Raw genomic sequence first — 16,765 nt, forward strand, 5'->3', positions numbered from 1 at the left:
TGGGGGCACTCCTAATTATCTGTGTGTGCCCTGTCGAACTGGTCCCCTTCCTTGGGATAGGAGCAGGGGAATATCTCCCCCATTTTGGGGTAGCATAAATCTCACTTTGAATTTCAATAAAAGCACCATATGCAGGCCTGTAATCCCAGCTACTTAGGAGGCTGAGGCAGGAGAATCACTTGAACCCAGGAGGCAGAGGTTGCAGTGAGCCGAGATCACGCCACTGCACTCCAGCTTGGGTGACAGAGACAGACTCTGTCTAAAAAAAAAAAAAGCACCATGGAATGAGACTATATATTTTATGAAGTCTTTGACCCAAACATTAGCTTACTGACCCATAGCAAGTGAGGAAGAAGTTCATACCCTGGAAATCTAATAGTCCATCACCAAGAGATAGGCCAGACACGATGCTCTTATTGTAGCTATTGAAACCAGGAAAATGAACCTGCTGCAAACTAGCAGAACTAAGTATGTGCAGGGGGAAAAGGTTTGCTTCTCAAATATTATGGCAAAGAAGCAAGAATTCCTGGCTGCAGACAGTTTCCTGTTCTGGAATGCTGATGATGTGAGACCAATTAGAGACAGGCCCAATGGCTTTGTCTGCACCCTTCCAGATTCTTGCTGCACACAGGGAGGTCACAGGAAACTGCTAAAGGCCCCTGCCCCGTGTTGAGGTCACTGAAATGCTTCTGCTATGTTCATGTTGGGTTCTTCTCCTGCTGCATTTTTATTTTTGGCTCAGGCAATGGCCTCAGATATTTCACTTGGATTGAAATTCAGGCTTCAGTTTGGTTGGATCTCTGACAAGCAAAAGGACAGGCCTGCAGAGCAGGGCAGAGCCTTGGCTGGTTTCCACTCTGCAGAGCCCACAACGAATGGGGTGGGGCTCAGAAATAAGTGCACGTTATCAGGCATGTGAGTGCGGTTTTGCGTATGGTTACTATGCAAGGCACCCCATACGGCCACTAGCTATTATTGTTTTTTCCAAAAAACCAAGATGATTACTTAAATCTCGTACTTACTGGATCCTGGTTATTTAAATGTTTTGGGTTGGTGTTTTCTTTTGTTATTGTGTAAGTAAACATAAGCAAACAATCTGTAATTTGCTTGAATAGGAAATCAGCCAATATCATGTATAGTTTATGCTTCCATGTGAACCTATGTGCTATGCATGTACTTATAGACATATACAGGATACTAGACATTCTAAGGTAAAATGAATTAAATATGATTAATAGGATTAATTTAGCCGTGCCCAGCTAAATTAAGCCATAATTCCAGCACTTTGGGAGGCTGAAGCAGGCGGATTGCCTGAGGTCAGGAGTTCGAGATCAGCCTGGCCAACATGGCGAAACCCTGTCTCTACTAAAAATACAAAAATTAGCTGGCGTGGTGGCTCATGTTTGTAATCCCAGCTACTTGGGAACTTGACGCAGGAGAATCACTTGAACCTGGGAGGCGGAGGTGGCAGTGAGCCAAGATTGCACCACTGCACTCCAGTCTGGGCAATAGAGTAAGACTTCATCTCAAAAATATAAAATAAAATAAAATTACAACAGTTCTCCCATTGTGTGTGTGTTTTTGTTTTTGTTTTTGTTTTTGAGATGGAGTCAGGCTGGTCTTGTACTCCTGACCTCGTGATCCGCCCGCCTTGGCCTCCCAAAGTGCTGGGATTGCAGGTGTGAGCCCCGGTGCCCAGCAAGTTCTCCCTTTTTTTTTTTTTTGTTGAGATTAAGTCTCGCTCTGTCGCCCAGGCTGGAGTGCAGTGGCGCGATCTCAGCTCACTGCAACCTCCGCATCCCAGGTTCAAGCGATTCTCCTGCCTTAGCCTCCTGAGTAGCTGGGATTACAGGCGCGTGCCACCACACCCAGCTAATTTTTGTACTTTTTAGTAGAGACGGAGTTTCACCATGTTGGTCAGACTGGTCTCAAACTTCTGACCTCGTGATCTGCCCGCCTTGGCCTTCCAAAGTGCTGGGATTACAGGCGTGAGCCACTGTGCCTGAGTTCTCCCTTTTTTTTTTTTTTTCTGAGACAGAGTTTCATTCTTGTTGCCCAGGCTGGAATGCAGTGGCACAATCTCAGCTCACTGCAACCTCCACCTCCTGGGTTCAAGTGATTCTTGTGCCTCAGCCTCCTGAGTAGCTGGGATTACAGGCACCTGCCACCACGCCCGGCTAATTTTTTGTATTTTTAGTAGAGATGGGGTTTCTCCATGTTGGTCAGGCTGGTCTCAAACTCCTGACCTCAGGTGATCCACCTGCCTTGGCCTCCCAAAGTGCTGAGATTACAAGCGTGAGCAATTTTTCCATTTTTATTAAGCCAGTCAGTAAGAAAATAATAGATATAATATAATATAATATAATATAATATAATATAATATAATAACTGGAGGTTTATCTGGTTCCAGAGCTAGAAAGCCTATTTGATTCCAGTGTTCTCGTGAATGTGGTCCCATTTCTGTTACTAGCAACTTGGTCCTTTAAGTTACTCAACACGTGCCCAAATACCTGCTAAGACCCAAATCCGGGAAGAACAATTGGTATGTCCTGCAATGATCTTTTTATCTACACTTTAAGCCCCAGAGTTAATTAAGGAGAGGCTTTCCCTGATGGCAGCCCACAAAGCATTTGCACTTTTAGTTTGTAAACCAAGTTCAGCTAAATAACTTTGACAAAAGCTTTACTTAAATCTTGGCTTTAAAATAGAATGTAAATAAGGGTTAATTAATTCATTTGTTAATTTTGCTACCCTACTGGGGACGTTAACTCACTGTCATCTTTTGTGCAAATGCTTAATGAGTGCTTCTTGCTAATTTGTGGATGGTGACCGAACTTCTCAGTTATATTCTAAGAATGTGTATAAAATTATAATAGATTTCACCTTGATGAAATAGTTTTCTTGGGATAGGGAAGATGAATATTTCTGATGCTTCTAAGTTTTTATTTTAAGGTTCATCTGGTAATTAATATAATTCTCAAGAAACAAATACTCATCTTGGTATTTAGGCAAATCTGTTTAATATTAGACAAAGTAAAGGAACTGATGGAGGATTTAAACATTTTCAACCATTTCTGGGAAAAAGCTAGACTATATTATAATTGTAGCCATAGAGAACTATAAACAAGAGAAATGGTTTTCTGTAGAAATTCCTAAAGTGGTTTAAAATGCCTAAGACTCCGAGGGTTGTTTAGAATTGTCTTGCTACATCTAAGATGAAGGGAGTGAATATGAGATTATTAGGCCAATGCAGATTCAAACAAATGATGTTGATTTACATATGAACTTCTCATGATTTACCAGTCTACCTTTTTAATGTAAAATTGAAACATTTACCTGGCAAGTTTTTGAGGTAAGTCTTTTAAAAAGAAATAATAGAGTCCCATTCAGAGTCTTGGGTGCGTATCTTCCTGTTACATTATTATTTCTTTTTAGGAGCAGCATGATTAGTTGCTTAGGAATAAGTTACTGGTTACTGATGTAAATTTAGGAGAAAGGCATTTAAATAAAAGACCTAAACTGTTTTGCCATTACTTTAGATTATTCTATTTGTCTCTCTAAGACAATGCTCTTAAAAGATGGTAACTATAATTTTCTAATACTCAACTTATTCTAGGCTGGTTGTGCTGAAAGTGTGGTCCCTGGACCAAATGTGATGCAGCCAAGCCAGCATCACTAGAGAATGTGTTAGAAAGGAGTTCAAGACCTGGGCAACATTGGGAGATCCCATGTCTACAAAAATAGAAAAAAATTAGCTGGGTATGGTAGTGCACACCTGTGGTCCCAGCTCCTGGGGAGGCTGAGGTGGGAAGATTGCTTGAGACTGGGAGGTCGAGGCTGCAGTGAGCCATGATGGTGCCACTGCATTCCAGCCTGGGCAACAGAGTGAGACCCTGTCTCTAAATAAATAAATAAATAAAATAAAGGCTAATTATTGGGTCTCCCTCTAGACTTAGTGAATCATAAACTCTGGGGTGGTGCCCAGCAATCTGTGTTTTAACAAGTCCTCCTCAGAATTCTGATGAACACAAAAGTTTCAGAACTACACTTCTAAGTCAATCATTGGTAAGGACAGCAAGACTCTTATCTGTCATATAATATATTTAAAACAAAAAATGTGAACTTTGCAAAATGAAAATAGGAGGTGATATTAACTAATGTGGGTTTTGTTTTTTGTTTTAGAGACAGGGTCTTGCTCTGTTGCCCAGGCTGGAGTGCAAGTGTGATCATAGTTCACTGCAGCCTCGAACTGCTGGACTCAAGGGGTCCTCCCACCTCTGCCTCCCAAGTATTAATAGCTAGGACTACAAGGGTGTGCCACTACGACTGGCTAATTAAAGAAAACATTGTTTTTGCAGAGACAAGTTTCTGCTATATTGCCCAGGCTGGGCTCAAACTCCTGGCTTCAGTGGATCTCCTGCCTTGGCCTCCCCTAGTGTTGTGATAACAGGTGTGAGCCACCATGCCCGGCCAACTATTGTTTTTACATAGGACTTTACATTTCATATCTATTAATATTTTCTCATCATAGGTTAAAATCTAATTTTGCTTTAAGTATAATATGGAGTTGTTCATGCAGTTTTTGGCCATTTGCATATTCTTTCAGTAAATCGGTTCATATTCTCCACCCATTTTCTATTGATATTTTACAAATTTTTATTATTTATTTATTTATTTATTTATTTTTGAGACCGAGTCTCGCTCTGTCGCCCAAGCTGGAGTGCAATGGTGCGATCTCGGCTCACTGCAACCTCCGACTCCCAGGTTCAAGTGATTCTCCTGTCTTGTCCTCCCCCAGTAGCTAGGACTACAGGCGCATGCCACCACACCCAGCTGATTTTTATTTTTATTTTTAGTGGAGACGGGGTTTCACCATGTTAGCCAGGATGGTCTCGATCTACTGACCTCGTGATCTGCCCGCCTCGGCCTCCCAAAGTGCTGGGATTACAGGTGTGAGCCACCGCACCCGGCTATTTTACTAATTTTTAAATATATCTTTCATATTAAGGAAATCAACACTTCGTCATGTGTTGAAATTATTTCTCCAAGTTTCCTGTTTATGTTTGTCTTTACCTATAGAATTTTAAGCATTTAACACTTTTTATATTTTTGTTTTTGTTTCAGCCTGATATACATTAACATTGAAGGAGGGAAGAAGGAGGGAAGGCCCGAACAGCAAAGCATGTTTTAGCAGTCCCTTGCATTTTGTGAGAACATTCGTTGGAACTTTTGTTTCCATTCTGTGTATTGGTAAATGTTGCATGGAACCGACAGTCACAATAATAAGAACAGTTCTGCTGCATGTACAAGCCATAAGCTGATATGTAAGAAGTCACTGAAAACCTTATATTTTTCAACACCACACATACTCATAAAACAGAAATATGATAGAGAAGGCTAAATAGCAGTATTTCAGCAAAGGAATCTCTCAAAGGGAGCAGCAGTCACATTGGGAGGCCAATTTGAGCTTCTAACTTAGGCTGAAACATCCAGCTGTGCTAAGTAAGAACTAAGTTTTTTCTGTTTTATTGAGATAGGGTCCCATTCCATCGCCCAGGCTGGAGTGCAGTGGTGCGATCACGGCTCACGGCAACCTCTGCCTCCTTGGCTCAAGCGATCTTCCCTCCCACCCCAGCTACCAGGGTAGCTGAAGCTACAGGTGCACACCACCACAGCTGGCTCATTTTTGTATTTTTTGGAGAGATGGGGTCTTGCCATGTTGCCCAGGCTGGTCTCAAACTCCTAGGCTCAAGTGATCCACCTGTCTCAGCCTCACAAAGTGTTGGCCTCCTTTGGCCTTCGGAAGTGTTGACCTCCCAAAGTGTTGAGCCACCGGTGGCACCAGGGGCTTTTCCTTTTCATTGTCTTTGGGTAGCAGCCTGCCTGAGCAAACTCCCCAGACCCCTCTCTGAGAAAAAGTGAGGTAACAAACTAATGGGGGGGTTAGCCTGGGAGAAGGAGACTTGAGTACTGCTTGTAGGTACTTTGTAAGTATTAAAGTCCCCCTAACTAGATCTCTCACTTTTAAACAGTATATCTTAAATGTGCTTTTAGGGAAGGCAGAGGAAGGGAAAAGTCATTTTACTTGCTGCTTTGACATTCACATCATTTCTGTCCCTAAGCCCCTGAGCTGGTGCTTATTTCAAGCACTGCAGGAAAACCACGCTCTGCCCAAGAGGTTGTTACCTCAGCCTCTGAGCTCATTCCATGCCGTGCTCCCTCCCCGACTCCTGTGTCTTCTGCTACCAAGGGAAATTGGCTTGTCTCTTTGCAATCTATAGAGTTTGAAGATTTTCTTTCCAATCATTGATATAAATTGCTTTTTCCCCAGTCTTTTCATTTAAATTTCCTTTCTCTCCACCATGAAAGATTTGCTTTCTAGAAAAAAACGTGGAATTTGGGGCGGGAGTGGTGGTTCATGCCTGTAATCCCAGCAATTTGGGAGGCCAGGGCAGGAGGACTGCTTGAGCCCAGAAGTTGGAGACCAGTCTGAGCAACATATTGAGATCTTATCTCCACAGATAAATTAACCAAGCATGGTGGTGTGCATCTGTAGTCCCAGTTACCTGGGAGGCTGAGGCTGGAGGGTCACTTAAGCCTGGGAGGTGGAGGTTGCAGTGAGTCCTGATAGTGCCACTGCACTCAAGTCTGGGCAACAGAGTAAAACCCTGCCTCAAAAAAAAAAAAAAAAAAAAAGGAGGACTTAACTCCATTCTCAAAGAATGGTCTTAAGATACTTCAACCTCCCAATTCTCAGAGCCAAACTAGATCTTTCAGTCTAAGTTAAATCAGTTCAAGTTAGTGGCTTCCAATATTTCCAAGGCAGTCTTTGAACCAGGTTCATTATTTGTGTACTCTATCATGCTATTGGTTTTATAAAATAACAATTCACACATTTATTTGTCATATGAATTACTTTTTAATGTTATCTTCCCTTGTTTTCTCATCAAAAGGCTACAAAATTCTCCCCATTAAATGTGGTGGTGATGATCCCAACTACACATCAACCACCACCGTAAGTGAGACTAGTTAAAGGTAGGGGACAGAATCCTTTACCCTCTCCGGCTGGTTTGTGGGTTCCCAGATTACAGCGCTACTGCAGTGACAAGAGGGTAGGGCAGAAAGGATTCAGCAGCCTGAATCTTCCAGTAGCTCCAGGTGTGGTTTGGAGGGGGATTCTGGCTTCCAAGGAGGTGGGAGACACGGGCAGAACATTGCTAAGCTCCCCCGGCTCTACAAACGTTCTACGCTCTGGTATAACTTCGTACACAGTTACCACGGGCTGCACCTTTCTCTCTATTTCAAGTGCTCTGAAAGCATCAGGAGCTGAAAAGATAATTATTAATGGTAGCTCTAGATAGTTGTGAAGATGTTTCCTGACGTAGCATTGTTGAGTGGTTTAAATATTCAGAATTCTGCAGGGGCTTAGTAAAGGTGTGATAATATACATTAGATACTTAAAAAAGATTTTTTTGAAAGACAAATTTAATGAGGTATTACTATCTGTACTCCTATAATTGGTTGTATGAAAGAAGTCTCAAAAATAACAAACATATGTTGACAAAACCAAGATACTACTGTATCCTTTGTAATTCTAAAGCATAGAACAGTTCATTTCAGAACATTTTGGTCAGTCCGAAAAGTCAACACATTTTGTTTGGAAAGGTAAATACTCCTTCTCTTCCCTATTGTGTGTTCAGGTTACTTATTTACAGTCCCATGGGGAAGAAAAAGCACATGCTAAGAACTGCCCTAAAAGATGTTTTGAAAATGAAATTATCTGAGTAGCTTAGCAAAGCTCACATTTTTTACATCATCTCTCTCCTGACATTAAAGTCTCCATTGACTCAGTAAAACACATCTGTCTCTAACATATGATAAGAATGTTAGCCATCACTCTAACAAAGTCACATATCTTGGTAATGCCTACTTAAATAACGAATTTCCTGAAATCACTTTAAAAGCCATTTAAAAGAAAATATGTTAATAACTACAGATTATAGTTAAAATTACAGAATAAAGCAAACGCTCTATTCATTCATGAATTATTTATTGAGCAGTTACTAAGTGTTGTCTTAGATGGAGCAGTGAGCAAAATATAAAAAGTCTATTTCCTCATGGTGCTTACATTATTTCAAAACGGTGGACTGAATTGCAATTTGGATTTGTATCTAAATCCCTTTCAGTAAATAGAATAAAAATCAGCCAACTTTACTGACAACATCATGACAAACTATCAAACACAAATACAAAATGCTGAGCAATGGAGCGGAAGCAAAGATCTTACTCCTTTTGTCAATAAAAGCTTAAAACAGTGCCATATGCCTGCTATGAAGGTCCAGAGGAGTGGTGGCTTGTCAAAGGTCACACAACAAGTTAGTGGCTAGGAATGACATTGAGACTTCTTTGTTCCTATTCCAGTGATTTTTTTTTTTTGAGATGGAGTCTTGCTCTGTTGCCCAGGCTGGAATGCAGTGGTACGATCTCGGCTCACTGCAACCTTTGCCTCCCAGGTTCAAGGAGTTCTCTGCCTCAGCCTCCCAGGTAGCTGGGATTACAGGTACCTGCCACCACACCCAGCTAGTTTTTGTATTTTTAGTGGAGATGGGGTTTCACCATATTGGCCAGGCTGGTCTTGAACTCCTGACCTCATGATCCACCTGCCTTGGCCTCCCAAAGTGCTAGGATTACAGGCGTGAGCCACTGTGCCCGGCCCAGTGATCTTTTTATGGACTGGCGTGCCTGTGTTTATTCGATGGAGCTTAATGATTTTAGAGCCAATTAAAATTTTTTTCCTCCAGCCTGGGCAACATGGTGAAAACCCATCTCTACAAAAAAAATACAAAAATTATCTGGGCGTGGTGGAGAGCACCTGTAGCCCCAGCTACTCGGCAGGCTGAGGTGAGAGGATCGTTTGAGCCTGGGAGGCAAAGGTTGCAGCAAGCCGAGATGGTGCCACTGCACTCCAGCCTGGATGACACAGCCAGATCCTGTCTCAAAAAAAAAAAAAAAAAAAAAAAAATTATTTTTCCTTTAAAAGTACCCATTAATATAAGTTTATAGATTAAATGTGACTATTTTTCTGGTTCTGATACAATGTGATAAAAAATGCTGGATATAAAATTGTATATTCAATATGATTCCAACTTCATTTAAAAATACAGATGTGTAGAAAAATGGAGAAATAATGGAGAATATATTCTTTAATTTTGTGTACTTTTCAAATTTTCTATAATAAATATCAACTAATTTTATAGTTAGAAACTTAAAATGAGTTAAACAATGAACAGCAAAAAAATTAAGCTGCCTGAAATGTGCAAAGCTAAGATGATCAACACAATATTAACCAGACACCTAACTAGAAGCTTGGTAAGAAATGTGTCTAGGTGACAGTCATTTATTCAAGTGACCAGATGGCCTCAAAACACAGTGGTGGCTTCAGCAGCTAGGACTGTGTTTATAAATGCACCATATTTATCAAGTGGCTTACTGGCATAAAGGGCCAGGTCAGCCCTGAGGGTTTCACAAAAGTCTCAGCTATGTTAGCAGACATTCTGAAACATTCTGACGTGTGAATACAGAAGCCACCAGGCCAAGGTGAAATGTTATTTACCAAGTTACTCTTTGACCAAAGTTTAAAATCCAGAAAAACTAGCATTGTGCTGAAGCATTTTCATTAAAGAAAACTGTCATTGACACAATAAACACATTTAGGAGTGGGCAGTCAGAGCTGAAGAAGGGTCAAATTCCATCTGGGGAGTCATCACCCTGCCTCTGCCATGCACAAGACATGTGAGCTGTCTGGGCTTCAAGTTTCCCACCTCCAAAATGTCTAAAGGGTCCCCACAGTCCCTTCTATCTCTGTTAGTTTATAATTCTAAAACACAAGCGGGAGTCTGGTCCTCCACCATTGGTATTAGAGAACCACTGAGAAAGTTCTTCTTCAATTCCAGAGAAAGAAAAGAACGATTAGAAACAAACAGCTCCTCTGAAAAGGTACTCTACAGAGGAGCACAAGTTTCCTTTAGCTGCTTCTAGGATCCCACACCTCACTGCAATACTCACTGAGTGGCTGCTTCCCAAGAAAAGCCACAGAAAGGAAATATCATTAAAAAATGGCATATACATTGGGGGAAGCTGCTCCCTCCCTGAAGCCCGGCCTAGCCAAGTCTGTTGTTCTCTATTGTTGAACAGGATGTAACAAGACTGCCAAGCGCAGCCCACAAACCTGCTAATTAGGTGCCCTGACAGTGTTTGTTTTGGAACCATTTACCAACAAAGGAATGTGTCAGGCTGATTAGGGAGAAAAGGGTATGTAATGTATGTGTATTTGAGTCCAGATGAGGGCATAATCCAGGTATTCAGTCTGTTTGTGCAAGGACTCACAAAAACTAAGGCCGAGCAAATAGGAAGCCATGGGGAAAGCCCAGCTTCTGGGCAGTGCTTCTCTCCCCTTCTCCTCAGGAGTTTTGTTCCACCTGCCTGTCTCCACCCCTTCCCCACCAAAAAATTCTTGCCTAAACACTTAACATGAAAGTCTCTTTCAAAAAGTGACAAACTACAACTGGTTCCTCAGAAAAATGAAAGAGTCTTTGTAAGGTTACTGACACATCTGGGGCTTGATGGGTTTTTTGGCACGTATGTGACAACTTTAGGCAAAACCATCTCCACATTCAGCCTCCCTGGAGCCTTCTCCATGCACTCTGCCCAGGGGCACATCTACGGGTAACAGGGCAACAGAAAACACAGTTCTTGATGGATTGATTGTTCAAGCTGTGCTGAGAACAATTAGGCATCTCAGCATCATCTATGGGAAGAAGTAGTTCTACATTTTATAATAAAGCAGATTCCTCTTTTTAAACAAGGCTTTAAAAGGTTTGAGTACAATTAGGTATTTGAAGCTTCATGTGTACATGAGCCTTAAAGAAGGGAAGAAAGTGCCAAGGCAAAGAACAAAGTCCATGCCCCAACAAGTTTAGGTCCTCAGAAGCAGGGTGGTATGGATTGCAGTGAAACGGAAAATGACAAAGACCAATTCAAAGCGTCGAGCATGTTGGGAGGAGTCTCCATGTTCTTCAGGACAACCTGGACATTTCTGAAGTTTGGTCAGATGGATGAAAGCAATGGGGCTTGGACTAAGGTTCATGGGAGGCCTTCTTTTTTGGTAAGATTACCTGACAAAATAGATTTTAAAAATGAAAAAGCAGATAAACCCTGTTAGAAGCTCATCTGCTATGCACTTCTCCATGAGGCTGATGTTTGTTCCCAAGACTGATGTAGAAAATATTCTTTAAATGTGTGCAGGCTGGGCGTGGTGGCTTACACCTGTAATCCCAGCACTTCGGGGGGGCCGAGGCGGGCAGATCACTGGAGGCCAGGAGCTTGAGACCAGCCTGGCCAACATGGCGAAACTCCGTCTGTACTAAAAATACAAAAACTAGCCAGGCGTGGATGTGCCCACTTGTAATCCCAGCTACTCAGGGGGCTAAGGCAGGAGAACTGCTTGAACCTGGGAGGTGGAGGTTGCAGTGAGCCGAGATCATGCCACTGAACTCCAGCCTGGGCCATGGAGCAAGACTCTGTCTCAAAAAAAAAAAAAAAAAAAAAAGGTGTACAGACTAGATGTAGTAGTAGAGTATGCTAACTCAAGTGGTAAGCGGGTAAGAATTTGGTGTTAATAAGTTCAAGGCCCTGTGTACCACCATTATTTCTTGGAAGAGGGGACGGAGTGCTCAATTACTTGTGCACAAAGAAAAACTGACAAGCAATGCTCAATCTACACCTCTGAATTCCAACGCTTTAAAAAACAACCCTTTTTCGAAGAGTAACCACGGAGCTGCCGATGCTCTGCTAACACAGAAGAACACCTCCTCTGATGCCTTCCCTGGTGTCAGTGAATGTTGCTGACCAGGGCAGGCTTGTGCTGTCACCAGAGAAACACCTTAAATGGTATGTCAATTGCTTCAACCTTATATAGAAAGCTGCAGTGTTACCTCAGACTTGTGTTATGCTCCTCTATCTTTGGAGGTATTTTATATTCCCTTAACTAATTAGTTTATTTAAAAAACATTGTCAGTGTTCTTATGAATGCATATATACTTAGGCAAGCTTAAACCAAACAGTAAGTATTTATGTAATGCTTAGTCCATTTCGTGTTGGTAAAACAGAATACCTGAGACAGGGAAAATTTATTTTTAAAGTTTATTTGGCTCCTGATTCTGGAGGCTGGGAGGTCCAGGAAACATGGCACTGGCATCTGCTCAGCTTTTGGTGAGCCCTCGAGCTGCGTCACAAACGGCAGGGAAGTGGAAGGGGAAGCAGGCATGCGGAAAACGACCAAACGCAGGAGGCAACTCGCTTTCTAACAACCCCCTATCACCGAACTAACCCATTCCCTCCAGAACTCATCCATTCCTGTCAGAAGGAGATTAATCCATGTTAACGACCTCATCACCTCTTAAAGGCACCACCTCCCAACACCTCTACACTGGGGACCAAGCTTCAACAAGTTTTTCTGGGGACAAACCATATTCAAACCATAGAAAATGCCTACCAGATGGAGGATACTAAAATCAGTCTCAGTAGAATCTTTTCATAGAATACTCACATTTAAATACAGTGCCAAGTGGCATAAAGGTCATGAAGTCTTTAAGTGCAACGTTCTTCATAGTGAAAACCCTAAGAGGATGAGTCACATGTCACATGAAAAACTCACGAAAGCCAAATGGACAGGACAGAAATGATAGAACTGATTTATCACAGTTGGTTTATTTTGTAAGTCCTATGTTAAAAATGCACACTGAGGGTTTTTAAGATGAAGTGTTTATGTACTTGTAATCTCAAAGCATTTTAAGGTTCAGAAATAGCATCTTCGCAGAAATGTAGAAAGCAGGATTGTCTTCTTAGCAGCATTAGGAAGGGGATCTTAATAACGAGAGAAGATTAGGGATATGTAAAGATGTCAGAAAGAAAGCTGCATAGGAGGCAATTTAAGGATAAAAAAAAAAATCTAAATCCTGGGTCATTTTGTGGATGTATGTGACTTTTTTGCTTTTATATTCATTGTTTTCCCTTAAATTGTAGAGCAGTGTTAGGCTAATCTTCTGATTTGTAATTCTTAAAAGTTAGAGCCCTTCCTTATTCTCAATCAAGGAGAGCATGTTTCGTCATCTGTATTTTTTTAGGACATGGAATTTTATCATTGTTTTATCAAAATGTTTCTCTCTCCCAAGGCTATGCTTTCCTTGTAGTCCTCTAGGAGGATAAATGCTGGATTAGGCTTTAGTAAAGTAGTTTTATGATTCAGGATATTCTTATTGTATTTAAAAATCTTGTAATCTGGGTTTTAGGGTTTTTCTATTTAGGTTAAAGAGAGGTATGTATTTAATTTGTGTTTGAGGCCGGGTGCAGTGGCTCATGTCTATAACCCCAGCACTTTGGGAGGCCGAGGCAGGTGGATCACCTGAGGTTAAGAGTTCAAGACCAGCCTGGTCAACATGATGAAACCTATTCTCTACTAAAAATACAAAAAAATTAGTGGGGCGTGGTGGTGGGTGCCTGTAATCCCAGATACACCGGAGGCTGAGTCAGGAGAATCACTTGAACCCAGGAGGCAGAGGTTGCAGTTAGCTGAGGTTGCGCCATTGTACCCTAGCCTGGGCAAGAAGAGTGAAACCATCTCAAAAAAAAAAAAGTGTGTTTGAGAAGAAAGGATATCTCAAGGTAAAACTGTCAGCATTATCTTCTGAATGGAGGGGAGTTTGCTTTGGTGCAACAAACAGGGATTTGCCTATGGAAGTCTAGTTTAGGCAGATCCTCAGCTTCATAGGCACCCCTTGCCGAACCTGACCTGCCAAGGGATGCACAGGAGGTGGAAGCTCTGCTGTTGTCTCCACAACAATACGTTGGACATTTTACAGAAGGAAGGCATATCTTTCCCCCAAACCAATCTAATCATGGCTTACTGCTTCCAGTGTAAAGACTCCCAAGGCAGCAAATAAAATGACATTTCAAAATAGCAGTTTTGGAGAAGACTTCTTTAATGACAGAGGTACATACTTTTTTCAAATTGATTTGAGGGTGTATACAGCAAAATGTTTTGAAGACTACAGGTACAGAAGGAGCAGTGAGATATAATGGAAAAAACATGGATTTTGGAGTCAGATGTATTTAGATTCAAGTTTTGGCCTTATCTCTAGGGCCAAGTTAATTGACTTCTCTGAACCTGGGTTTCTTCATTATTAAAATGAAAGTAACACTATTTCCTCAGAGGACTGGCAGAAAAATTAGATAAGATATATAAGTTGCTAGCACTAGTACTAATAAATGTTAGTGCCATTCCCTTACAATCCCAGCACCTTCTCTATATCTGCCAGAGGTGGGGTCCTAAAATACTAGGGGTATATTTTCAAATTACATAGTCATGAAACTTCCTCCTGCATAATAATTAATTTAATAAGGAAAAGAAAGCCTGAAGGAGTTGACGAATGTTTGCTACATAGTCATAATCAAATGAACACGTTAAAACTGAGTATATTCTAGTACTGAAGAACATAAATCAGCGACTCAGAGTTCAACATAGACAGAGGGAACAACAGACACTGAGGACTCAAAAGAGGGGAGGGAGACAGGGAAAGGCTGAAAAACTTCCTGTTGGGTACTATGTTCACTATATAGGTGACGGGATCAATGAAAACCCAAACCTCGGCATCATGCCACATATCCTTGTAATAAATCCGCATATGGGTCTCCGAATCTAAAATTTAAAAAGAAAAAAGAAAAAACAAAACAAAAAAAACCCCCAAACCTAAAAAACACAGAGCTCCCTAATACTTTTAGAAACTGTGGAACGTCTTTCTCACTCAACATGCACATTACTTCTGTGGATGATGGAGCCCTTTTGGGAGCTTCAGGTCCACCCCTCTACTGTGCTCCTCCCACACTTTCATAGAACTGCCTACTGGCCTGTCTGTCCCTACTAAACTCAACTCTTTGTTGAGTTCACAGTTCATGCTGTGTTCACTGTGTCTTCAGAACCTAGCCCAATGCACATGCATGATATACTCAATAAATTATTTATTAGGGTCAGGCTCACATTTGTAATCCCAGCACTTTGGGAGGCCGAGGCGGGTGGATCACCAGAGGTCAGGAGTTCGAGACCAGCCTGACCAACATGGTGAAACCTCGTCTCTACTAAAAATACAAAATTAGCCAAGTGTGCTGGCACATGCCTGTAATCCCAGCTACTTGGGAGGCTGAGGCAGGAGAATCACTTGAACTCAGGAGGTGAAGGTTGCAGTGAGCCGAGATCATGCCATTGTACTCCAGTCTGGGCAACACGAGTGATACTTCGTCTCAAAAACAAAAACAAAAACAAACAAACAAAAAAAATCATTTATTAAAAGTACAGGGCCGGGTGTGGTGGCTCACACCTATAATCCCAGCACTTTGGGAGGTTGAGGTGGGCAGATCACCTGAGGTCAGGAGTTCGAGACTAGCCTGGCCAACATGGTGAAACTCTGTCTCTACTAAAAATACAAAAATTAGCCAGGTGTGGTGGTGGGTGCCTGTAATCCCAGCTACTTGGGAGGTTAAGGCAGGAGAACCACTTGAACCCGGGAGGTGGAGGTTGCAGTGATCTGAGATCATGCCACTGCACTCCAGCCCTGGCGACAGAGCAAGACTCCGTCTCAAAAAACAAACAAACAAAAACAAACCAACAAACAAGTACAAACCATTATCATGCTTGTGAAATTTTTTTTTTTTTTTTGGACAGAGTCTTACTCTGTTGCCCCGGCTGGAGTGCAGTGGCATGATCTTGGCTCACTGTAGCCTCTGCCTGCTGAGTTTGAGTGATTCTCATGCCTCAGCCTTCCGAGTAGCTGGGATTACAGGTGTGTGCTACCACGCCCAGCTAATTTTTGTATTTTTATTAGAGACAGGGTTTCACCATGTTGACTAGGTTGGTCTCGAACTTCTGACCTCAAGTGATCCAGCCTAGGCCTCCCAAAATGCTGGGATTTACAGGCATGAGCCACCACGCCTGACCCTGAATTTTTTTTTTTTTTAACTGAACTGTAATTATGCTATTCAAGTGATATTTGGACCTGAAAGGATATTAAGTATATCTCTGAGGATACAAAAATGCCAAATTTAGCAGGATAGTCAAGGGTATGTGGTAACAAATTCACTAAATACCTTATTTCTAAAATTTTTACATACAGATTTTAAAACTTTTTTTTTATGGAAAATTTCAAACATATGCAAAAGTACAGAGAATAGTATATAACAAATCCCTGTGTACCTATCACCTAGCTGCCACAATTATTAATACACTGAAATTTCTTTTTTTTTTTTTTTTTTGAGACGGAGTCTTGCTCTGTTGCCCAGGCTGAAGTGCAGTGGCGCGATATCGGCTCACTGCAAGCTCTGCCTCCTGGGTTCACGCCATTCTCCTGCCTCAACCTCCCGAGTAGCTGGGACTACAGGACTCCTGCCACCGCACCCTACTAATTTTTTGTATTTTTAGTAGAGACGGGGTTTCACCGCATTAGCCAGGATGGTCTCAATCTCCTGACCTCGTGATCTGCCTGCCTCGGCCTCCCAAAGTGCTGGGATTACAGGCGTGAGCCACCGCGCCCGGCCAATACGTTGAAATTTCTTTCATCTGTATCATCCCGCTACCCCATCATCAGATAATCCTGAAGCAAATCCCAGACATCATATTACTTAATCCATAAAGATTTCAATTACACTGAGATTTTAA

The 16,765-nt window shown here is 41.8% G+C and overlaps 1 protein-coding gene across 4 annotated transcripts in view; it reads right to left on the reverse strand.

Annotated features, from left to right (window-relative positions):
* The window catches only part of PLEKHM3 (pleckstrin homology domain containing M3), a 203,323-nt gene that overhangs the window by 12,078 nt on the left and 174,480 nt on the right, over positions 1-16,765 (reverse strand). The window contains exon 8 of one of the 4 annotated variants that reach the window (XM_073019990.1): positions 8,034-8,990. The exons of the other annotated variants lie outside the window; for them this stretch is intronic. Coding sequence (XP_072876091.1) covers positions 8,885-8,990 — 106 coding nt within the window. The 3' untranslated portion in view covers positions 8,034-8,884. Of the gene's footprint in view, positions 1-8,033; positions 8,991-16,765 lie in introns of those variants that run through there. 4 annotated transcript variants of the gene reach the window in all.

The sequence above is a fragment of the Chlorocebus sabaeus genome, chromosome 10 (genome assembly GCF_047675955.1).
Source record: "Chlorocebus sabaeus isolate Y175 chromosome 10, mChlSab1.0.hap1, whole genome shotgun sequence".
NCBI classification, from domain to species: domain Eukaryota; kingdom Metazoa; phylum Chordata; class Mammalia; order Primates; family Cercopithecidae; genus Chlorocebus; species Chlorocebus sabaeus.